This window comes from Hippoglossus stenolepis, chromosome 10, assembly GCF_022539355.2.
Source record: "Hippoglossus stenolepis isolate QCI-W04-F060 chromosome 10, HSTE1.2, whole genome shotgun sequence".
Lineage (NCBI taxonomy): Eukaryota > Metazoa > Chordata > Actinopteri > Pleuronectiformes > Pleuronectidae > Hippoglossus > Hippoglossus stenolepis.
The window spans coordinates 25,727,087-25,753,318 of record NC_061492.1 but is presented as its reverse complement, the minus strand read 5'-3'; the positions used below and the strand labels follow the sequence as shown (position 1 = coordinate 25,753,318).

Sequence of the window (26,232 nt, the reverse complement as noted above, 5' to 3'; positions counted from 1 at the left end):
TTCTGTATTAAAACATCAAATACAGGACAATGAACTGTATGTGTGAGTGGCGGCATTAGAGCCTCTCAGATTGCTGAGCTGAGAATGTTAAGTGAAATCCAAGGAATCAAACTTGTTTCACTCTATTTGGGGGGTAACACACCCAGCTTTGTTCTTTTTAAATCTCCATTAACAAATTGTTTCCTACTGATGATCTGGGAAAAAACATATTGAGAGCTCATCATCATGCGCCAATATTGATCTGTCATCAAAACTGTTGTCCCCTGTTTCCATTACAGACAAGAGAGAAAAGTTGTTTGGCGGTGAGGATGAAGGGAAGGCCCTGAATGGAGAGAAAAGCTAAATGAGGCAAACTGCCAACGCAGAACTCCTCAGTCATTACGTTTTCCCTCACTCTGTCAGTCTCCTCCACCTGAACCCTGCACTGTGTTCAAGGAATCTCACCTTATCATCCGCAGAGCTTTAGTGTCAGGGGTTTCGCCTTCAGTCAGTGACTTTGGTGCCCAACCGGAGAAGATCATTCACCTCTTCCGCTCTTCCATCTCTCCATACAGGGGTGGGATGATCGATTCATGAGCGCAAAAAAGAAGGGATACTGGGAGGATATGGGTGTATGCTGAGAGAGTTCTTGGGGCATTAACTTTTGAGAGTGGTTGCCAAGATATTGCCAAGATGTTTTATATTCATAGTTAAATATTCAGTGCACATGGTGGACAGGGGCAATTTCTGCAGTCAGCCCACCATTCAAAAGTGAAAGGGATGTGGCTTGTGGATGAAGGGAGCGGGAGAGATAGACACACATGGGGCTTCATGGTAGTCAGATGAGAGGCTGCCAGCAGCTGATGGGTGACTGTTTGAGCGTGGCGCCTCAGGACATGCCCGTTGAAAGGCGATGCGATCCGATACCCCCACTTATGCGGGGCTTATATACATATGCCCCCCTCTTTTAAAAAGAAGCCCATATCAATTTGCAGAACTTTCTGTGTTTTGGTCATTATGCCAAGTTGTTTGAACAAGCGCCTTGCATGTCTGAATGGGGAATGTGGACTTACTGGGCTATGACCACTGAGAAAAACCTCCTCTGCATAAAAATAACCAAGTGGCTTCTCAAAAAATGTTGAATCCCACTGTGTGTGATTCAAAGCTGTTAAGCGTCTAAAGTTTTGATGAAGAACCTTTGTTTCTGTACTGAAACTATATTTGAAAATGTTTACTGGCATCGGTAAGGTCAATGGATAGGAGAAAAAGAAACATAATACAGAGAGATATCTAATCACCACACCAAATTATACATTGTTACTTTTTATGAAGAGGATGACTATATGTTAAAATCACAAAACTCTTATCTCCGTTAGAATCTTAGCATAAGCTGCTTTCAGACATGCACTGAACTCCGGACTTTCTGCAGACTTTCTCCAGCCAGTCCACAGAAAGTCTTGAGGGGCCAATGTGAGAACACAGCAGGAAATCCACAGCAGGATTCACCGCAATGAGTGGGTGTGTTGATGTTTCTAACACATGACATGCAAAATTTAAAAATACAAAAATAAAACACATATCTCTGCTTGAAAAAGCAGTGCCATATACCGAGAAAACACAGACGAATAGATGACAAGAGAGTTTTTGGTGAGCAGACGCCAGTGCGATGTGCCGTTAATAAAAACATGTGATCTCTGCAGCGGAATTAATACATTAAAGGGGACATATCATGAAAATTCCACTTTGTTAGTGCTTCTACACGTTAATGTGGGTATCTGGCATGTCTACCAACCCAAAAACTCTGGGAAAAAAACACTCGCGCGTTTTGTTATGGTTCCTCTAAGTCAGAAACGTCATGCTTGAGTGACTGGAATGAGCTTCCTGTGTATTGTGTCGTCACAATACACTGGAAGTCTCCCTACATGGCCTTGGCCCACCCCCCACCTCATCCCCCCCGCCCCCCCACACTCGTTACGCCGGGTTTACACCGGACGCGGAAGCGCCGCGCAGCGCAGCGCCGTTCTCAAGCGCCTAGCTGCCTGGCTGTTCACACGGGACGAGCATTTCTCCGCGCTGGTCAGCCCGCGATTCTGCTTTCTCCGCTTGTTGTTGTACCCGTTGAATGTCGGGGTTCGGGCGTAAATGATGGTCTTCATAGCCACCCCCCCCCCACCCCTCTCTTTCTCTCTCTGTCTGTCTGCTTGTGTGCTTGTAGTGGATGGGCAGAGGGGGACATTTAATTATGTGATTGGGAAAATTAAAACTCCAGGACAACAGAAGGGGAATACAAAGAATGGGATGCATATTTGATAATTTATATCATATAAAATATGTAATTTATATCGTTTAAAATCATGGGGGGAGAGGGGGGAGGGGGGAGCTGGCTCATTAGCATTTAAAGGAACAGGCACTCAAAACAGGTCACTCTGTGGAGGGCTGTTTTATACAGGGTAAAAAGGGTGCTGTTTTAAATGATCCTTGTGGTATTTTGACCAAAGTATGTTACAGACATTTCATTAAGACCCCAAGGAACCATATCAACTTGTGGTAAAATGGGCATGCTATGTCCCCTTTAAGTCCTGTTTCTTCTACTAAGCCTGCCCTCACCTGAACACTCTGCAGATCTCTGTGTTGTTGTGAACACGTCTGACAAAGAACCTCTTGCTACGTTCTTCGTGTGTGAAAGACAAATTCCGGAGAAAGTCCGGACACAATTGTACGAACATCCTCCAGAGTTGATGTTTGAAAATGACTATAGTATCTGCAACAGTTTCACCTTGTTGTCTGTCCAAGAAAACCAATCCCACATATAATTTTTCACCTTTGCTGTTCCTCATTCATAGTATTTTCTGCAACTAGAGTAGATGTCCTGTTTACACCGGCACACACATGCTCAGTGTACATGAATGGTCATGTGACATGCGTGTCTTAGTTTGGACCATAGACTGTTTATTAAAAAGGTTTGGACAGGGGATGTTTCAGATATGGAAACATATTTTCGTGTGGACGTAGCCAGAGCAGTGTTTCTTTGATCCCCCCTCCTCTCCTGATCGTCAGTTTTCCTTCACCTCTACTCATTGAGAGGATAAAACCTACTTGCCTCAACCCTGTGATTGTGCAGGTCGCACCTCTTGAAAGAGTGGGAGTGATTCAAAATGACAGAGAGACATGTCGACTATTATTGTTCAAAAAGCTCCACCTCGCTCTGTATCAGAACCAGCCAGTCCACAGGGGGAACCGGGGCAGGGAAGTGACTCCGCTCCCCTCCGGCCCCAATCCAGAACCCCCCCTACTCCCCTCACTACACGTCCAAGTGATTACACTACACCCCCCCAGCCCTTTACTCACAGACAAACACACACAGGAGCACACACACACACACGCTCAGAGGAGCTAATTAAGGCTTTAATATGCAAATGAGAGCTGCAGTAAATTACACAGCTGGCAAATATGCCTGTTTTTGCCTGAAAATACATCAGGAGTGCAGCGAGGAGTGTGTTGCTGCTGCTGTTGTTGTTGTGTTTGCAAAGACAGGGGATCGCCCCCTCCCAGCAACCTCAGCCCCTCTTTATCAGAGACTCATCCAGCTTTGTCCCTTTCAGAGGTACCAAGGGGAAAAGTCGACTCTGCACAAGTAATGTATTTTGTTGGGGGATACAACAGGAGTTCAATGGCTTTGAATATTAATGTACTGTTGACTAATATGTAGATCTGGGTTTGTCAGGTCCAGCTCTGACTCTCTGATAACTGTCTGGGTTACACAATTTCATTTACTCGGTTTTTAAAAAAAAGGTGGAATTACAACTCTCAAACTATACATCACAGACTGACTCCCTGTGTGTATGGCTCACAGTTTACCAAAATCTTCAGAAATCACAAACACGGTTTTGACTTTAAAGGGTCAGTTCACTCAAAGTCACAAAAAAATACAATAGATAGATTTCTTTTTTATTTGTCCAGGATTCTGATATATCTGTCTCCACCAAGCGGCAACGAGCGATGAAGCCGATGCGGAATTGCAAAAAGCTGCAGTTCACTGAGTGGCCACTTGAGGCTTGCTCCAAGAAGGGTGTCAATTGCCATTCACTCCCATGTTAAAAAGCCCGACTTTAGAGCACATTTAAACCTGTTTACAGCCGGGTTCAGGGTGGGGTATAAAATGTCTTTCTACCTCATCTTTAATATTCAAGGAGATAATCTCTCACAGTGCTGTTGATAACAGTCCACATCAAGTCCCTCGACTTCTGTCAGTGTGAAAACAGATAAATATAAAATAAATATGAGAACTGTTTACAACAGTGGTGTGTGTAGATTATAATCACATCTAAACTATCATATAATCAGTTGTCAGTCATCACCCACCTCAGCTCCACTCGCGCTACTCCTCTTTGACAATTTATGGGTTAGCCAGGAACTAGGAGGAGTCAGCACCGGCAAGATGGCGCTGGGTGAAACGCTCACTGAGAGCCTCATTTTCACTCTTCAGAAACCAACGGGTGACGTCACGGACACTACGTCCATCTTTATATACAGTCTATGGTCTCCACCCAAACACAGCCTCCTGCTTAATCACTCAGTGCGGACTTCACATCAGAGTGAAGTGAATAGTATAAAGGTAATAAGACCTGTAGCTTCCACTGGGAACACTGAGGTTTTCTCCTTTGTATTTTTACTTGATATATTGTGGTTTTATAAACCTGGAGGTAGGCTTGGATTACAAACCTGGCAAAACATGCAACTGCCCTGTGGTCCCAACTCCCCAGAATCACAAAACCCCTGCGTCAGTTTATGTCAATTAGTTGTAATTTGAATAATCTAATTTCTGAATCAATTTGCAAAAAATACATTATCAACAAACAGGGGTGCTGTGTCAACATTTTGTTTAATGACCTGGGTTGTATTTTTTATTATTTAACATCTATTTCTATTTTGTTCATATTTCAAAATTAAATAATTCTATATACATTTTTAAAGATAAATTACACTGGATTAATATACACAAATAAACCAAGTATCCCTTTTTCCATTTTCTACGCTGATACCCATTTGCTAGGGATTTTTTAACTGCATATGACTCCATTGAAGAAATAAATCACACCCATTTAAGTTGTTCAGTTAAATGGGTTAAATGGGTTGTTCATCAAAAGTACTGATTCTACAGGTCAGGGAAAGTTACAATGACACAGTGATTAAATACATTAAGTAAGTTTTAAACAGCCACTGCCGGTTGCTTCTATTCTGTTCTGTTCATTGTACTTAGATTCCTAATTTTACAATTCAAAGTTTTTTTTGTTTTGTAAGCAGGTATAACTATGATTGAAATAAGATGTACAGTTTATAGAATGAATAATCTGTTCAGAAATCTGAATAATTTAGAAACACAAATTATTTTCCATTTTAAGTGTCTGGGCAGCCTTTTTTCAGCGGGAGCACGGACTGAAAGTAAAATAAACTATTTATAATAAGAATTGTGAATTACCACAGAGACACTGATGTTCTCTAGCTAAATCTCAGGTTGTGTGTTACCTGTATGTAGGTGTGAACTGACATTAAAGTCTTGTTTTTTTTGTGTTTTTAAATTACCTCAAGAGAACATATTTTAATTCTGGATTTACTAGTGGCGTTTTAGTTAAATGGAAACGCTTCCAGTTGAATTTCTTTTGTAAAGTCAGAAATAAGCTGTTTTCCAGTGATTCAGTTGGTTAAATAGTAGACAACAACAGTATTTCCTTTACAATCTCTCAGAGATAATAGTGAGCTGCATTGTCTGGTGTGTTCCTAGTGGTTGATTGATCTGGTAGCCGTGTAAGCCCTGGTCTCCCTGGCTGCTCCGAGCTGTTCCATACTGCCCTCTGAGGCCTTACTGGGAGGTTTGTTCTGCCTGGTTGCTGGTGTCTGCCTACGTGCTCTTTTCCCCAGAGCAGCAGTGTCATCATGATGTGAGCTGAAACCTGAGTGCCAACTACATGCATGGTCAGGCCATCCTGTCACCTAGCCACCCTACTGGGACTGACCATGACAGGAGGGGTGCCCAAAAACATACCCAGAGACCTCTTTGTTTCACACTGCTCCAAAAATAAGAACCACTGCTCCTTCAAATGGTCCCCGTGCAGAACATAGCAGTCTCTCCACAGACCACATGACGTGTCTTTCCTCTCGTGTCACTCTCATACCTCTCACATTCACTGAAATGGGACCTAAAAAAACTTAACTGAGGTGTGAACTGTCAAAATAAAGATTATGCTTTTGTTTTATTTAACTATCATGCTTCCAGCGTTTCCAAAAGAATTAATTCAATCTATGGCAGTAACAGGGGTGCACATGCATACCCACAATGGCCACTCTAATGTGCAACAGATTCTGAGTAACAGGTACACTGACTGAAGATAGAAAGAACTGTATTGAACTGTATTGGATGACACAACTCCAGGTGAAACTATGAGGTCTGACTGCATCTACGGTGAAAACGTTATGAACCATAACAAGAGTCCGCAAGTAGTTCATAGTAGCACAAGCACACAGTAGCACAACAGCGTGAGCAAGCACACCAAGTTAGAGATCTCTTATATGAAATTGTGGCGGGACAAATTAGAATACGGTGGGCTGCCACAGTCTAGATAATTAATGGGAAAAGCTGTGTGGCCGTTCAAAGCTCAATACAAGGGAAAGAACTACAGGTTAACATCACACAAATGCCCCGAGAACTACTAAAACTGAATACAGCCTCTGATGTTCAATTATTAATATCTCGCTTTTATTTTTTAGGTTCACAGCCTTTCACACTTTTGCTCCACAGTGGATGAGAAACGTAAAAATTAGGTTATTTCTCATCAGCTGTATTCCATATCTGTTGTTCTGCTCTGTAAATAATGTTGCTAAATAGCACTAAACACAAAATACACCTGAGCCTGATTTGAATGTCATTAGTTTAGCAGGTGTTTGGTGATAGATTATAGTTTTAAAGTAACTGAATGTTTGACCTGATGATGAAGTGTGTAACTACTCTGGGCCCTTGACTTAGTTTGTGGTAATTTAAAAACATTTATATCTCGTCTTCAGGCCTGTCTTTGCAGAGGTGTCAGAATCTTTCTGTTAATATCGTTGTACTTTTTCCAAACACACTTTGTGCTCTGCTTCAACATTCTGAGTGCAGGGTTTATAGTGCATGGAGCAAGTGCCTTCAGGATGTGTCCACATCCACCGCTGATAGTTCAATATTTTGGGCATAATATGCAATAAATCAATCAGAGAGCCATCTCCTACTGCCTTTAAACGCAGTGACACTTGCACTTTGGCCAATTGCTGTTTGTGGAGGTGAGGGGGCTGGGAGAGCACCTTCACCTGTACCAGAGGATCAATCAGCGCAGGTGAGAGCTGTCACCTGATCGATCCTCAGGGTTAAAAGGCAGCGGCTGAGCTGCCTCAGGGAGAGACTCAGAGACACAGACACAGGGAGAGACACGGACGGACGGACGGACGGACGGACGGACGGACGGGTTGAGGTCTGAGTCAGACTGAGCTACAAAGCTAGTTGTTTATGTTGAGCTTGATTTATGTTTAATGGTTTAGTAAATAAAGTGATGTTGCAAAGCAACAGAACCGTGTCTGGCTGTGTGTGGGAGAGCCCTGTGGCATGGTCAACTGCCAAACTGCTAAAATAACAGATTTGTCAGGTTGAAAGAGAGAAAGCTTCTAGGCTTCGAGAGTTCACAAATATTTTAACTGGGTATGCTCTCCTTATTCACCCATCTATGAAGACGCATGCTACTATCTTGACAGTGAGCCTTAAAATAGCAAGTGCCTTCTGCTGCTTTCTGGGTGCTCAGATGAGCTAATTTTACTCTTGTTTATAAGACATAGTTTTCTGTATGTAAAAGAAACAAGTTTTTCTAACATGTCCTATAGTTAAAGAAAGCATTTTCTTCAGAGATAGCTTACATTAGCTTTTTCTAATCCAAGGTGTTCCAAAAAGATAATTGTGTTTTTTGATTAAACCGTTTAAGGGGTGTTTACAGGGCTGACATGTGACTTCTTTCGATTGCTACATATCCAACAGGCACCAAAGTCATGCACATTAGGCAGAATTTCTAAAATGTAAGGTAGTATACATGTAAAGCTTGACCTAACAATGCAGTACAGTTGAGTTAAAATAACTTTATCCTAAACCCCTAAATAAAAGTTCTAAGTTGTCATTCTGGCTTCTTCTCAAAGATCAACGACCCCCGCTGTCCCCCTCCACAGGAACACTGAAACAAGCTACTACACCACCTTCCTGTCGCACTACCCTCTGAGGGGACACACACACACACACACACACACACACACACACACACACACACACACACACACACACACACACACACACACACACACACACACTGCTTCTGTAATTATCATTCAGTGATAACAGCTACACCTTGCTGACATGCAACATTTAAGAGAGGAAACTCCAGTGTTATCACTGAACCCCTGTGCTGGAGAACAGCTGACTGGAAGCGTACACTGGCCAAATGCAAATCCAAATATTTAAGCATCAAACAGGTAAACCGCCTCCCTTGTCTGACCCGTGATTGAGAGAGTGTTGGGCAGAAGGAAGTTTAGTTCATTAGCTGGGTTGACAGAGTCCCCTGATAAGGATGTATAAACAGCTCCAGAGACAACTTGCCCCTTGGAAAAGGCTTCTTTCCACTAGGGCCAGGGTGCATGAATATTTTATTAGGGTAAATAATTAATAATTAACAGCAAACAGGCCAGTGATCAAATGGAGCAGCGTGGCAACAGACATGAAAAATCAGACTCTTGTAAACAAAGACGAGAGGACCCAGATTTCCTCCCCTCATGCAACCTTTTTTTCTCTCCCTTTAAATATGCGCATCTTCAATCGCCCCCTGCAAAGCTGTAAAACTAAACACATACTAAAGTACATGTATGAACACACAAACACCACATCAGCGACTGTAAAATACAGGCACAAAGTGCTGCCATAACCCCCTCAGTCACTCAGTCACATACATGCCCACACTTATTTTCTGTCACAAGATTGAAATTTTCATGTATTCCTTGGCGACCCAGGGAATGTGACTGAGCAAGAACACTTGATCTGGCCACCCGCTGTTTTCTGATGGAAAGATTTGCTTTTTAATACAATTGTTACTCCTCCCACCTGTATATGCCACACCAAGACAAATCCCAGCTGTGTGACTCCAAAACCTGACAGAGCTTAAAAATTCCCTTATTACCATTCGCTTAAAATACCCAGCCACAGTAACTCCCAACAATGGTGGAAATGCTAATCACGTCTCTCGACGGCTTAGAGTAGCATGAAAACCGAGCCACCAATATGGGGGCTTTGGTGCATGAGCAAAAACTGAGGAAGAAGAAAGAAGAAGACGTCCCAGCTTTAATGACACACATTCACAGAAGCGTCAGGACTCTTAAAAGCTGCTTCTCCAAAATCTGGCACATCTTGCCGCTTGACTCTAGCCAGAGGAGACATTTCATAAAAATCTGCCTTAATCGTGTAAACAACACGCAGACAAACAGAAAACCTCTGCAAACAAAAATAAAACAACTTTAGAAGCTGTGTACGGATCGCCTTCAGAGTTAATTTTAAAGTAAGCATCCCGTTCCTTGGAGATTTTAATTAATGCTTTAATATGCAAATACGTTAGCAGAGATAAAATCATGACAAACAGATGGCAAGTGTGGGTAATTATTTTGTGAATCCAGCAGGGGCATGTATTAAAGTTATGGCATCGTTTTCCTCAGGCCTCTGTAGCCATGGAAGGTAGAGAGAGAGAAAAAAACACAAGCATGACTGATGAACTGAGACACAAATGACTTACTTGTGTCTCCAAGTGACAAATCTAGTCTAAAGCCTAAATCAAGTCACCAATATCCCATAATTTAAGATTAAAGGGGGAATTTAAATGAAACATGCCTGGATGAAAGCATCAAGTCATTTGACTGCCTACAGACAAACATGACTTCACACTTGCCTGCACTTTTCCACCAGGAAGGACACAGGTCAGTTATAACAGAAATCAGAAATCAGAAATCACCATTTACATTTTTTGAGCTCTGCAAAAAAAAAGAAAACTTCATTCACCTAAAAAGACTCTAGATGTTAATCGCATTTGTACTAAGGCACATTTACTTTTGTCTTTATCAGTAGTCTAGGTAAAGTCTAGATGCTGCTACCAAAAACCCATGTTCCAGAAGAGGAGCCACTGCACACGTCCTGAGGACCAAACAAGAGAATCAGAGCTTTAACTACATTGCAACAAGAACTGTACCTACCTGCTCCTCTGGGGTTGCATCATCCAAATCCAGATGAGCAAGAGAATGGTTGATCCTCAGGGACAGACACAAGGCCATTAGGCCCCCAACCTTCAACTTGTTCTGACGGAGGTCAAGGCGCTGAATGTGACGGTTCTCTGCAAGGAACTCGGCCAATGCCACAGCACCTCCACACAAGAAAACCCATCAAACACACATCAGAGGAGCATATAGCTGCCAGGCCTGTTTCAGCTTAAAAACGTATCTTGGCTAAGTACCTAAGTGACCTATTTTACCAAGAGTGCACTGTTAAAATTGGCTGAATTGAGGCTTTCCCATATATCAGCGTTTATGTTTACCAAAATGCACAGATACTAACATTTTTATTTTAAAGAATAAACAATGCAGAACAGATGTGCATTTATGTTGACAGTTTACATAAATTTTCTTGATTCAGGTGCTATCAAACGTAAGTGCTTAAGTAGTATTCTGTTTAATACTAAATGCATGTTACTTGTCTTTAAAATATAAATAAATCAACAGACAGTTTGAAATGTCAAAAGCCCCACAAAATAAATCACCATTTCATATAGAAGGAATTTACTATCTTATTGATTTGTTGCCTGACTGCAAACTAATTGGTAACTATATTGTTAATGAATTTCCAACAAAATCATCAGAGGAAGTTTCTTAAATGTTGATATTTTCTGGTTCTCTGTCTTAGCAAACTGAATTTCTTTGGGTTTTGGACAAAACAATGTTTTCAAATGTCAGCTTGGTATCTTGGAAATATAGTGTGCTTTTTTTTAACAATATTTTGACATTTGACAAGTATAAGAAAAGTAAAATGAGAAAATAATCTGCATATTATCCAGTGATAGAAACACTTGCTAGTTGTGGCCCTATCTCTATTTAAACTTTATAGAGACACAAGTGGTTAATGTTAAACCAAAGATGCATCACTCGTATTTAAACTTGACTGATTTGAATGTTTGCAAAGACAAATGCATCACAACGGCATTAGTTTATTCCATGTCTTGATTTTGAATATTTGACTAAATGTCAACAAATTAATGAGAAATTATAGTAAATCCTATATTAAGTTAAAGTTATATAAAGAAATACTATCTTGATGAAATCTTTGGCTCTTATTTCAAATCAAAACAGTGTATCTACTACATGCAAAAGTCATACAGTGTGTGGATTTGTGTACCTTCACAGGTGATGTTAGCTTGGGCCAAGCCGAGCTGCAGCACTGAGCAGTTCACCATGAGAGGTGTCCTGATCACCTGGATGCCCTCGTTCCCCAGGAGGTTCTCAGCCAAATCCAGGACCTGCAGGACCTTCAGCACAGGCTGCAAAACACGGATTCTGGGTTCATATTGATTCATATCATATTGATACCTAGGAAAAGGAGCTATTCAGAAAGGATCCAGGGACATTTGGTATCACCAAAAACTGAGGAATTTGAATCAGGATTTTACATGTAAAAGTATGTCAGTCTGGTTTAAATGACTTTATCCAACGATAAGTCCTTGCTTTAGACTTTACACTGTTGTGTGCTACTTCCAGTGTGCTACTGAGGTTTTAGTTATTATTGTCATGTGGTGATTATTATTCATTTTCAAAATGTTTCCTCTCATGTTAAAAATTTAGAACTTCTGTTTCCAACTCTCCAGAGCCACATTAGCATGGAAGGTTGATTAGCTTTGGTGTAAAAAGCTGGGGGTGTCTTGGGCGCAAGGGGCCCGTGTTCCCCAACAGCTTGAGGAGGATTGTGCCACCCACTCCTTGGTTGCCCCCTCGCCTCGCCACCCTTGTTTAACTCCTCTGGTCACTGCTCTGAAGAGAGAGAGCATGGGGGCGGAAAGAAAGCCATAGGAAAGCAGCAACAGACCCACAGAGCATCCTCTTCTGAGTTAATTTGCACCGCAAACACACTTGAGAGCCCCCCCCCCCCTTTTTCTTTCCTCGCTGAGTTGCGGCACACAGAGGCACCGGCACATCCAACGCATGGCAAGAAGCTTCTCTGGCAAGTAGGGTAGGAGGAGAGGGAGAAAGAGCTTCTCCAATGACTATGCACGAGGGATAATAGCAGACAATTAAAGAGGCGACTGCGTGGTTGAGAGTGTGTGAGAGTCAAGCATGGTTGAAGCCTGTCAAACGTAAACCACAGGAGGGTGAGTGAGAAGTTTAAGGGGGGTAGGAGTGTGAATCCACCAAACGCACAGTATGCTTTCACACATGACATGCTGGCTTTAAACAAAAAAAACAACAACAACAAAAGCATGCAAACTAAATGAGATGGGAGCCATGCTTAACGTATTAACATCAGAAGAAGAATTTTATGAAAATTATGTTGAACGAAGAGTAAATTAAAAAATGATCAGCCAAATTCTAGAATCTGAGTCAAGTGGATTTAGACCCAGATATGCCAGCCCTCATCTTAGTCCTTCAAAAGACAAGCCAACCAGCCAGGAGGACAGATAGGATACCCCAACCAGAAAGATTAATAACAGCTTTCTTCGTCATCATATTCAATTCGACCAGCAACTGTATAATTATCGTCATTATGGCCTGCAAGGACATCTACTTATCCCACTGACTGGCAGCACACATGAGCAGCCCTCCTTAACACACATCTATTATTTAATCAAACTGTTCCTTCTTTTGGTAACACCATGGACAGGCGGGGTGTGTGTGTGAGGCAGGCCTTTAATTTCTAGCCTTTTGACTTCCCCAATCGCCACTCACATGACGGTGCAGATTATCCTGCCAGTCATGCGGAAGGAATGCATGTTATTAAAAGTGTACAATGAAACCTGTGGAGGCGGGACATTTTTCAGATTGGGAGTCCCCTGGATGAGGCTCAGCATTCTTCATTTCCTGAATTCTGGATTGAGGAAAACAGATTAGCTCAGCTAGTGTAAAGCTAATAGGACTACTAGGATGTGTTCACCTACATGCGTCATCTATTAAACTTCTGTCAGTCATGGGAGAGGGACCCCTCACATGTGGGTCTCTCTGAGGTTTCTATGTTTTTTTCCCCCTGTTAATAGGGTTTTTTGGGGTACATTTTCATTACTCTTGTTGAGAGCTAAGGACAGAAGATGTCACATCTTGTTACGAGACAATTTGTGATTTGTGAATAAAGTCGATAAATTCTTCAGCTACCAGGCTCCTCTCCTGTGGAACCGGCTCCCACTCTGGGTTCGGGAGGCAGACACCATCTCTACATTTAAGGTTAGACTTAAAAACTTTCCTTTTTGATAAAGCCTATAGTTAGGCAAGTCCTGAACCATCGCTTAGTTAAGCTGCTTTAGGTCTAGACTGCTGGGGGAACTCCTGTCATGTACAGAGCACTTCACCCAGCACTTCTTTTCTCTGCCCTCACATTTATTTATTTTACTACATGTCACTAACTTTGTGTTTTTCCATCCCATAGTACATGAAACATGATGGTACAAAACTGTTCCTCTCCCTCTCTCATTGTCATACCAAATCCATTTGTAATGAATCCTGCCTGCCTGCTGAAGACAATACAATCTTTATGGATGCTTTAACACTTAGTGATGTGGGCAGGATTTCTCCCAGTGCTGCTGATGGTCTGTGTTTTTTGATGCTGGTTGATGCCGGTTTCAACTTTTAAAATAAACTGTGTACCCTACAATATCTCTCACAGGGGATGGGGGGTAGCTTAGAGGTAATGGCAGAATTGGCATGATATCAAGGGGGGCAGATATTTGGTCATTTTGGTTTAAAGGGGATACGATATCGCCTACTGACTGTGACTAATACATTTTCCCTTAGACTTATTAGTGACAAGTATTTTGAGAGAATGAATGAGACGCCTGCTAACAACCCCCTGTAACTGTAAGTCCAATTTAATGTTCACACCCCCGCACACAGCCCAAAATCAGACCCTGCTAATTTTGCTGCCAGAGGGACGTGCTTGATGATCCAGCAAAAACAGAATTTTAAGCATAACGGCCTTAATAGAGTGTGTTGCTCTGGTCTGTATTTACTCTAAATAGAGAAAGGGAAGTTTATTTTCTAAATATCTCAGCACTGACTTAAAATATAAGGATTTTCTGTAGTGTTAAAGGCCCACATCATGTTGCAGAATATGCCTAATAAAAACTTTTTTCGTCTTGTACACAATCACCGGAGACATTTGTCTGAAGCTCTCTCTCTTTTATTTTTTTTATGCTGACTGCTTCATTTTTTAAAATTCTATTACTATCTATTATTTCACTAACATCTGGTATTTCTTCCTTACCAGAGTCTTGGCCAGATGGACCATGCCCTTTGCAGTGATCTGGTTGTTCCTCAGCAGTAAGACCTTCAGACCTTTTGTCTGCCACCTCAGACCATCACACAGTTCCTCCAGACCTGCATAAAAAATATAATTAAATTATAGTAATTAGCAGAGCATGTTCAAATTAACTGCTTGTCTGTGCTAACAGATGTTTAGTGGAAGTGTTACTGCAGTATTATTTATGACTTGCGCTTCAGTAACGATGACAACCAATGTGCTTAACCTTTTCACATACATGTATCTGTACTGAGATTATAAAGCTGGAATGTGCAGGTTTGTATACAGTGTGATGAGGCTTTTCAGTTTTCATTCACAGAGTGAGATGAGAAGTTTATCAAGACAACCATGTACCTGCCACTAAAAATACAATCTGCTGTTTGTACACTGTTAAAAAAAAAACATGGTGATTAGTGTGTAGAGTAGGTTTTCTAAATTATCCCGAAAAAAGAGTTGGGGCGCCAGACAGGGAGTCTTCACCTGTCAATGAATTAAAATATATCACGGTAAGAGAGCTAACCTGGATTTCTCTCACAGGGGATGGGGGGTAGCTGAGAGGTGATGGCAGAATTGGCATGATATCAAGGGGGCGAATATTTGCTCATTTTGGTTTAAAGGGGATACGATATCGCTTACTGACTGTGACTAATACATTTTTCCCTGAGAAAAATGTTCCCTTAGACTTATAAGTTACAAGTATTTCAAGAGAATGAAAGATTAATAATGGCCCATGGTAGAGCAAACCCATATTATCAGTCCACAACAAAATTTAGTAGCAGTAAAGTTACCATGACATTAATACTCTCAATATTGGATCATTCTGCCTTCCCAACATCTCTCCACAAACTTTTTTTGTGTCTTTTGTTCTTTTTTTTAGGCTTTACACAGCTAATGGTACAAATGGCAATAACTCCAAGGTGTTTTTGCCCTTCTGTCACCACACCTACAACAGCTGTCTGAGTACAGGTTGAGGTGATACTGTGCCTTCTCAAAAATGTAGTTACTCCACTTCAGCACTGTGATGCTACGGATATACCTGGTGGACGAGTGGTTGTGCTTATTTCTACAACAGCATGCATGTGAGTTGAAAAACGGCTCAGTAGTCTCTTGTCACTTGTTAACCTGGTTACAGAAGGCATCAAAGGAAAATAAATCCCAAACAATCCATTCCATTAATCTATTTACATTAGATAGAATGGTTTGTAATGACAGTAAAGAGATTTGGCTCCAGATAGTGTTGCCATCTTTCTAGAGCCCAAATGATCGCAAGGCACTTTTTTCTGTTAAAGAGTAATTTCTCTCAGCTCGGTTCAAAGTTTGACTGGCATTAGCAAGAACGACTTCGCTTCCAGTGTCTGCTCGCTGTGTCAACACAGCTCCAAGACCTGTATCACTTGCATCAGTATAGACAAAGTAAGGAAAGTCAAATTTGGGTGACCTAAGATGGGTGGTGAGATCAAACTGGACATTAATTTGTCAAAGGAATTCTGGCATATTTAATTCAAGAAGAAAGATTTTCCTTTTTCTTGAGATCATTCAAGGGCTCAGCAATTTTTGAGAAGTCTGGTGCAAATTATGATACCATCTGGCATGCCCCAAGAAACTCTGAACGTCCTTGAGGTTAGTCCGTACTGGATTGGACCGATTAGGATCAGCACTGACTCCTTCATAAACAATTATGTCATCTAGATATACTAAACAGATTTCTCCCCGCAGGCCCTCCAGGACTTTCTCCATTAGTCATTGAAAGGTGGCCTGTGCATTCTTGAGACCGAAAGGCATGACATTGAAATGATACAAGCCAGTATGAGTGACAAAGACAGTTTTTGCTTTACTGTGAGGATCCATGGTACATGCTAGTCTTCACTATTTAAATCAATTGTGGAGAAAAGGGAGGCTCCAGAAAGGGACTCAAGTACTTCATTGATGTTTGGGAGAGGATATGCGTCTGTTTCAGTGACAGCATTGACTTTTCGAAAATCTACACAAAATCGATGTCCTCCATTTTTCTTCAGTGGTAGGACTACAGGGGACGCCCATGCAGAATAGGATACTCCAGCAGTAATCATATCTCTTAATTGTTCTTACACAATGGCTTGCTTACCAGGGTTCATTCAGTAAGGCCTTTGTTTAATGGGTACACAGTTTGTAGTATAGATGGTGTGCTGAAGAATATTAGTTTTTCCAGGCTGATTGGTACAGAGAGAGCTTTCGTAATTGTTTCTTTTCTCCATCTCGTAAGTGAGCGTGTGACACAGGAAGGTTGATGTATTCTTTGGCTTCCAGTTGCACAGGTTCCAGAGAGAGAATGGGAGGTGGAACAGAGCTTATCAGTGAAAGATTCCATACTGGACTGGTCTTTGACATTCAGATGTTTGTTTGATTCTCATGGGCTCTATTCCCTGGGGGATGGGCACTGCCTGGCTGAAAAGGATAAGTAACAGAGGGGTTAGACTTGAAACTGTATACTTTATCAGCCACTTTGATTATCATCCCAACACTAGAAATGAAATCAAGACCAAGAACCATACTGTAGGTAGAGTGGACAGTTGTCCTTGAAGTTCCACAGAGAGGTTTTCCCATCCAATTGGAGTGGCTGCTTTACTATAGGTCAGATACAAGGGACCTTCTGCCCATGACTGGAGGTCAGCCATTAGCCCCTTTAATTCCACCCAAAGATACTCAGGAATGAGAGTAACTTGCTCCAGTGTCAACTATGGGTTTTCCACATCAAGTATCTATGGAAATTGGCACAAGGAGTTGATGGGGACTGGGGGAGGTATCAAGACGTTTGCATGTAGTCTCGGAATTTGAAAACATTTGATGTTTCATGAACTAGTTGGAATATTGGTTGCATAGGTTTTGGGGATTTCACAATGTGGAGGTGGGGGGGCTGGGAGAGCACCCTCACCTGCACCACAGAGGATCAATCAGCACAGGTGAGAGCTGTTAGCTGATTGGTCCTCACGCTTAAAAGGCAGCATGTGAGCTGCCTCAGGAGACACTCTCCGAGACTCCCAAGACACTGCAGACAGATGACACGAGAGAACCCTCAGCTGAACTCAGGTGATTCAAGTTAATGTTTGCACCCGTGTGTTGGTGATTGAATAAAATATGCTCAAAAGCAACACTTGTGTGTCTGGCTGTGTGTGGGAGAGCCCCGTGGCATGGTCTACTGCCACACACAACCGACACAGACAGGCAGACCTTTTGGTTTTTGAGGCCGTGGAGGGTGCTTAGGTACCTGCTGCTGGTGAGAAGTAGGGGAACTGCCAGGTGAGTGGTAATGTGGACAGGAACCAGGAGGGTGTTTTCCTTCACATCTCCAGCACAAAACAAAGTGTCTAGCTTGATTTACCGATTGACCTGAGGCGGTATTTTGGGGAAAAGGGTTGGTATTTCTAACACCCATTCTCTGAGCATATTCAAGCTGTTGTTCATAATCTTTTTCTAGTTGGTGACCAAGGCGTACTAAATCTTCAACAGTTTCAACTAGGCCCCTGAGCTGACTAGCAAGAAGAGATTTATTGTTTTTCAGAATCATTTTAACAATGCTAGCCTCTATGAGAATGGGGTTCCATATTTTACAGAGAGCTCTATAAGAGAAAGCAAAGTCTCTGATGGTTTCTTTCTCTTGTTGTCTTCTGGTTCTGACACGTTCAGCTAGATTTTCCACATAATCTTCTGAGAGGAAAGCTGCTAGAAAAACAGTTTGAAACTGGCTCCAGGTGGTTACCGTTGATCGGGCAATTTCCCACCAGTCGAAAGTAGTTCCATGGAGTACAGTTCTGAAGGTGGCCAGAATCTCACCATCAGATAAGGGATGCAGAGCCAGATAGTCATGGCATTTTGGCATTAGACGTTCCATAAGTAGGAAAGGTGAACCTGATATGATCACTTTTATCATAGCGGAGGTTGTAGCTGCAGGTGTGGATGGTTTATCCAAAGGATAAGCACTAGGGATTGAAGGAGATGGGGTAGATTTGTCTTCTACCATAAGAGATTCAAGCTTTTTTTTCAGACAGGAAGTTTTCTGTTCTAGACTTTGTAGTTCAGTAACTGTGTGTAAACCTTTGAGATCTTGTTGAATTTACACTTGAAGTTGTTCCACCATAAAACGGATCTGTGACAGAAGGGAGGTTTCAAAATGTTTCAGTTCCTGTCTCACATGACAGTCACATGACCAGCCAGTAAGCAGGAAGCGATAAAAAGTCTACTGGTTTTAGTAGAGAGCCCCTTCACTCTGCTGCATGCACGTTGTTGTGGTGTACTCTCCCTTTCATGCAGGGTGATAGCCAGATGCCAGCATCCTTTCCATTACGGAGGGAACTGATGTTGATGACTAAGATGACCGCCGACAAGCTGCCGTGGCAATAGACCCGGAAGTATCGTAGCACTGGAATTCTCCCTTCTTTCTGCATTCCTTTTTTAATCTCTTCCCACCAGCTGTTTACTTGCTGGGTCCAGTAGATGCCCATCATAGTGATACTTTTTATTGATTGATTTTCTGTAATGAGTGTTAACTTTAGTAAGTTAGGATGTAGGTGATCTTTCTTTTATGGTGATTTTATGCAATCTAATGTAATGTAATGCTCTCCTCCCTTCTGTAGCCATTTTCTTACTGCTACAAGTGAGATTCAGAAGTGTATGTAGATTGATATTTTAGCTTTGAACCCAGCCGGTGTCTTCTTGTTTTGCAAAGCATAGAAAGAAAACATTAACTTACTAAAACATAGTTTGGAGGAGAACACATGGAGGAGAACTATGGTGGCCTAACTACGTCAAAATATTGACGACCGAATCGAGCAGTCTTCTCTCAAGTGATGAGATAGATATATTTAGAAATGTTATGGTATCAAATTTGACAGTCTGTTAACTGTAGTTGATAGTTTACATGTAGAAAAGTTTACACCAAATTGCGGTAGCACTAAATTACTATAGATAGGTAGCTGATAGTTAGCTAACATTAGCAAGTTATTTTCATTGTACTCGTTTTGGTCTAATAACAGCAAGATTGTGTTAGCAGGATCCATATGTTTTCTTTGTTTCCACACTAAATCAGCTGAGAGCTGCACAGAGGTGACGGGAGAGGATGAGGAAGAGAAGGGTGAGGATGAGGACCACCCAACTCCTGAACAAGCAGCCAGGGATACTCTTTGATGCCTTGATGCTGCAGTAGCACAGGCATGGTGACCCACCTTTTGCTGGAGTGCCAGTGATACCATGGTGTACTTGTGGCAACTGTAGGGACATACGAATGGTCCATAGGTATGTCCCTACAGGAGAGGAAATGCTCTGGCCAGGATCCTGAAAACTGTGTGAGCCTACCACCAAGTTTTTAAACATATTCACAGGCGGTACCAAGAGAACATTATGATATTAGGCCATATTAGAGAGCCTGAGGATGACAACAGGCAGTACCATTATGAATTGTATCGGCATTTTATTTATTGGCAACATGGCTCTGTAGGGCAGGGAAACCCTCTTGTCATTCCCAGCTGCTGTGTTTGGAGGATTCAAGTTAGGTTTCCTGATCCACAAGCACAATACACAGGTTGTATGCCTAGTTTTTATCCCTGGCCTCTGAGTTTCTTTCCAGACCCTCTGGAATCTTCTTCACACACTTGCATATGCATCATCAAGACAGCAAACATATGTGGATATAATAGGGGGATAAAGACAATTATTAGTTTTATTTCAGATGTATCTATTTATAATTGCATTTCTATTACTATTTTTACACATTTGCTTTGCTATATTACATTTTTTAGGAATATATTTCTTTTGTCCATTATTTACATTTGTTAAATTGAGTTTACACTAGAATTAAATGTGAAACCATTTCTTAGGGGTGCAGTTCCTCTTTATCTGTCAAAATGATGCTGAACCATTATACAAACACAAAAATCTATCTCTAGCCGTTGTGTCTGATGCGGGTTAATGTAGATACTTGGCTATGCCGCCCTATACTTTCTTCACACTGCTCCCTTAAGATGCATTCTCATTGGAAATTAGATTTTCGCATGATCTAAATAACTTTTTAAAAAGCCTGCTACATCCATCCACATATATCTAAAAACTATCACATGACCATTTTCGTACATTGGACATGTAACTGCCAGTGTAAACAGGAAGCAGATTATCTACTCTGCAGTTGTTTACCCAGTTGGTGTGAGACCTGGGATACCTTTTCTTGGACCAACTTTGTGGTGGAACTGTTACCAACAAAGCCTTGTTTCCTGCAAAACAACTTGGAACTTTTAGTCCCAGGATCTTTTGTCAACTGTTAGCCCAAAGGCTTCTGTAGGACCGTTGTTCACCTTGGTTCCAACCAAAGGGAAATAACAAAATTTAGCCTGCTGGCATATAACCATTGACTGCAACAAGCAGTTCCAGTTCAATTAATTTATGGGAAACAATATATACGTATGGCGAGCAACGCTGCGTTTCAATTGCAGGAACTTTCCACCGGACCTAGAAACTTTTACATACTCTTTTTTTTTTTTTTCACCACAGGGACCACGATCGAAATAAAGTTTCAGGGAAATCTTTTTACCAACAAAGAAAATCCTGCTCTGGGGAAAGTAGTTTACGAAAGTACCTTAACCTTTGGGGTGGGGCTTGCAGCACTAAAAATACATGATTGGTTGAGTGCTGGGTACAAAGGTTCCATAAAGTATTAACAAAGGGACTTTTTGAATGCAAACACTTGTCAAGTGTGAATTGTGAATATGCAGCTTAAAGAAATAGTATTCACCCTCTTCCCGAGTGAGAAGATAAAATGGGTTTTAATCTCATCGGTGTCTGTTAAGTACAGAGGTAGATTCTGGACATGGTTTGCCTAGCTTTGCAAAAAGACTGGAAGCAAAGGGAAACAGCTAGTCTGAAAAAATTCCTGTGCTTACATATATTTCTCCCATTTAAAGACCTGCTCATTCTACCTTCAGCTCACACCCTTACAATAACTCATATACCATACACATGCCCTCCATTAGATTAATGTGAATTTTAGCACAACTAAGGTTTGACAAGACTGAAGGCTCTTCCAGACCTTTACACATTAATATATGACATATTTTCACATATACATTTTGCACTGTGAAACTTTTAATAAATGTGTTTTCATTCTCTACCATAGAAGAGCATTTTACCAGCATCTGCTACAGCATTGTTGCTGAGCTCCAGAGTCTGTAAAGTGGTGTTGTAGCGTAGCAGGTCTCCAAGCTGCAGAGCATCCTGGTAGCTGTTCAACAAGTTGTTGGTAAGGTGGAGCTTTTGCAAAGCCCGGTTTATCTTCAGTGCACCAACTATGGGCAGCAACAAAAGAAAAGAGTGTTCATAAGATAAGGAATGCAATCTAGAATTTAATTTACTCCCCTAGAGTCCAACCATCTGGTGGGCATAACATGATAATTCTTTTAAGTTGTAAGATTCATCCCCAGATACAGTTGTTGGCTGGTGGGAACCCAGTTGTGGATCAGGTCTTTAGGGAAGCACCAGTAGATTTTGCTGCAAGGTCAAGGGACTTGCATGCAGGGGGTGGAATCTGATTGGAGAATGTGAATCACGATAAGTAAAGATCCGTGCTGGAACAGTCACACAGACACATATGGCCTAATAAGTAGTAGGCAGTGAGGACCGCTATGTGCAAAAATTAGTTTTTCCAACTTTGGTTGGAAAAGGTGGCCATGCTCTAATCCCTTACTCAATTAAAACATATAGATTAGTATAAATTGATGTTAGATATGATCCACTGTTGAAGGCTGCATGTCCAAATGCCAAACATGAAACATGTGACTCTGATAGACTGATTGATAGCAAGTGAACTTGAGCATGAAAACGAGAGCACAGCAGGAGTCGTCGCCTCCTGAAATTACTGCTATAAAGATCAAGTGATACTCCATTCTAACAAGAACAAGGCCTGCACTTCATTGCGGAGGCCAGAGTCTTCTCGGCGCAAGAGAACTTACAGAACACCTGTTACATTTTATGACCCCCTCTTAAAAATGAATAACATTACTTTTTTTTCCTCAATATTTTCATTATGGTTCTTTATCACAGCTTTAGCTGGTGTTTTGGAGCCTTAAATTGCATTTATGAGTGTGTTTTGGACATTCCCTGTGCATTTGGGTAATGTGTACTGTACTGAGGTACACATGTGTCTGTGTTGCCTGGGCCCTTGCTGCCCTTGCATCCCGATCGATGCTGAAGATTTGATCAAGCCTGTTGGGCTGCATGTAGAATGCCAACATTGTCATTAGGCACAGTGGGGACCAAATGGTGGAATCGGTGGGATTGATCTGGTTGACTCCACTGTGAGCGCCCTATACTGCAATCACAGGCCCCTCCGATCGAAAGCAATGATCCTCAGCCGGGACCCCCTGTTGGGAGGGAAGGTGGGGGCTCAGCACAGGCAGAGGGTAGGGTGGAGTTGGGTGAGGAATGAATGTGGAGGAGGGAGGGTTGCAGGGATGTGTGTTTGTTGGTGGTGTGGGGAGGGGTAATGCACAGACACTAAGATATTAAATCAAACTTGTAGAAAAACAAGTAGATTATTTCTCTATGCCAAAGTGAAAGGAAGAAAAATTGTGCGTATTTTTCATCACAATGAAATTTAAGGACAGGACATTTTTGCCATGACTTGAGATAGTCTACCAAAGTTTAAAAAACACTCCATTGTATTTAGTATTTGACTATCTAATGAAATTTTATACATGGTGAGAAAATGGCTTATTTTGTCCTCATAATGACTTTTACTGCCACGTCACAATCTAGCTCAGCACCTTGTGGCCTCTTATTAGCTACCCTTGATTATGTGTTTGTGTGTGTGTGTATGTCCTGGCTTCCAGAGCCCTTATAGATGTGTGCATTGGTGTGTAAAGTGACAGGTAGGAGATTAGGCCTCTAATCCGGGTCTAGACCTGCAGAGAAGGTCGCAGGTCAAAATCTGGTCCTGCTGGCCATAGGACACACAAACTCACCCACCCATCCACGCACACATACACAACATATCACAAACTTGTGCACACATGCTAGTATTAATTTATACACACAGTCCACACTTGTACATGTTCAATATTTAGAGGCTAATGCTCAGGAGTATTCAGTGAGGACATTTTGTTTGTGTTTGTGTGTGTGTGTGTGTGTGTGTGTGTGTGTGTGTGTGTGTGTGTGAGCGTGTGTGTGTACATCATACCCAGTGTGTATAGTGGCATGCCACTGAGCTGGGCATTGTGAAGGTGCAGCACTGTGAGCCGGCTGGTCAGCAGAGCTTTAGACAGAGACAGGGCTGGGTAGTCGACCATGGGCATGTTACACATATCCAGTCTGGACAGACACACACTCTGAAACACACATATACATTTTTGTATGCAAGGAATGCAGTGAATATGGACAAAGAAACAGTTGAAGACACGTCTAATTATTTTCATTTATGTAAATAATGTAATATCAAAGTTTTTAACTCGAATGAACTCAGATTCTACAGGTTGAATTTTGTCAAAACATGCACCAATGCACTATGTCATACAAAGTGTGACTATATTCTTATCCTTTTATTTTGCCAAATACATTCAGGAGGAAATATAGTACGTTCAGTGGTTAGATAGTTTTATATGAGTGTGAGTGTGAGATCCTGAAACACAATGGACATTTGGGTGTATAAAGTAGCAGACTGAGGGTCACATTCTGCCTCCTATCATTGTATATGTTGTTTAAGAGTTGGTTAAGATTTGAAAATGACTTCTACTTCGACTCAGCATTTACTGCTGAGTCAAAGTAGAAGTCATTTCAGTTGAGTACACAGCCAAATATACATCTATATTTAGAAACTGCTCACTAGGTTTAACAGGATTTCTCTCTTGTAACTGCTGGTGCCTACCACAAGAGTTGTCTTTCTTAGTGGTGTTGCAGATACTCCTTTAGTTTTATGGGTACATTTCTGTTGATAATTTGACTCATTTACCCCCAGTTATTGATCACACATATCACTCATTTTCATGCTATATGTGTGCGCGTGTATTTTTCTTATTCTTAATTAAATCTTAATTCATTTCCAATATTATACTGGAAATATCACCATGGCAGCCATTTCACATGTAGTCAGAAAACACTATGTGGCATTCACTGGCTTTCTCTCTCCTTTTCTGCAGGCACCCGGTTGGTTATGCTGCAGCCTTAGTTGTCTTCACCTTTTGGTTTGCACCCCCCTGCAAAATGTTTACTTACTCACACGCACAACCTACACCACTGATCCTACAGGTCACACTCCACTGCTTTGTAATTGTTAGTATTCTTTAGTAGTCTTTAATTATCTACTGTTGGCTCAATAAATATACTTTTGTTAACATTTAACAGTGATGTGACTGCCGTTTTGTCATGGCCTTAAGAGCTGGGTTATGACAAAATGATCAAATATTTTGGTATGAAAACCTTCATTTTTAATTTAACCAATTGTGGAGGGACCTCCTGCCTTACATGTTTTAGAAGATGCAGCAGCACGTGCCAAGATTTTTGAATGTGTTTTTTTTCTATTGAGTGATAAGCATGAGAGAGAGAGAGAGAATTTCTCTAAGCCTCCCTTTTTTCAAATCCATTATTTAATGACACTGGCACAGAGCCCAAAGAGGAGGTGTTTAAAGATGTGATTGGGCCAGCCCAGTGTCAATTAAGAAAAAAAACAAAATCAATGGGCCGATTTATCTCTGTTATGGGCCGATCAGACATCAGCCCAAAAGGCATGTTGGCCCACCAGAAAAGTGCCTGGTATGCCAGATGGCCAATCTAGCCCTTGGTGAAGTTTTCAACCATGGCAAAAAATGTAATGGAAATGGTCTGAGATTGCAAGGTTTAGAATGAATGTATAAATGTCATGTTCAGACCCTCTGAGATGACCCGGTTGAGCATGTGGCCTCTTTTGTGTGGAGGCCCTGAAACATGCTGTGAGACTTCAAATGATTCTAGTAGATCAGTACAATGTGTGCGGTCAGTGCAAGCAAGGTAAGCACCTGTTAAAGTTAAGTACAGAAATCAATTAGATGATACTGAATTGGAAGTGATATCTCCCTTCACATCTGATCTCAGAACAGTGTTCTGTCCAATAAAAGATGTGATGTTGCCTCTTTGCAAAGTCTGGGGCTTGTCAAGCAGCAAGTGGAGCAATATTTTTAGACTTCTACACTTTGAGGATAAAACCGATCTCTGACTGTGTGTGTATCTCAGGACAGGCGCGTTGAGTCAGGTCCCAGCCGGTGTAGCATAGAATTTGGCTGAACTATCCTAGCTATCACTGGGCGAGAGGCAGGGTACATGTCACGTCATTGCAGTACCACCTACATCATGAATCTTAGCATTGCTTTATAATTTCTTTATTTGTTCATATAGTTAGAGCTGAGTACATTGAAGTATTTTATCCTGGTTATATAAACTTACAGTTCACATCTAAAACCACATTGACCTAATTTACTACAGTACTGACAATTTTGTCAATTTGACCAAGCAAATATATTTCCTCCTCCAGAAATTTCAAATTACAATACCAGACAGACCAAAGAAGTGAAGCTAAAACTAAAGGTTTATTTAACGAAAACTACTTTTACAGAAATGTTAAAGAAAGGTTTTACATTTCTGACAAAATCTCAAAATCCTTATATTGAGATAAC

The 26,232-nt window shown here is 41.4% G+C and overlaps 1 protein-coding gene across 1 annotated transcript in view; it reads right to left on the bottom strand.

Moving 5' to 3' along the window:
* si:dkey-288a3.2 (protein phosphatase 1 regulatory subunit 37) overlaps positions 1 to 26,232 on the bottom strand; it is an 83,478-nt gene that overhangs the window by 28,368 nt on the left and 28,878 nt on the right. The window contains exons 8-12 of the mRNA XM_035168411.2: positions 23,769 to 23,916; positions 21,724 to 21,879; positions 14,537 to 14,649; positions 11,471 to 11,612; positions 10,279 to 10,445 (exon numbers count right to left, since the gene is read on the bottom strand). Coding sequence (XP_035024302.1) covers positions 10,279 to 10,445; positions 11,471 to 11,612; positions 14,537 to 14,649; positions 21,724 to 21,879; positions 23,769 to 23,916 — 726 coding nt within the window. The remainder of the gene's footprint in view (positions 1 to 10,278; positions 10,446 to 11,470; positions 11,613 to 14,536; positions 14,650 to 21,723; positions 21,880 to 23,768; positions 23,917 to 26,232) is intronic.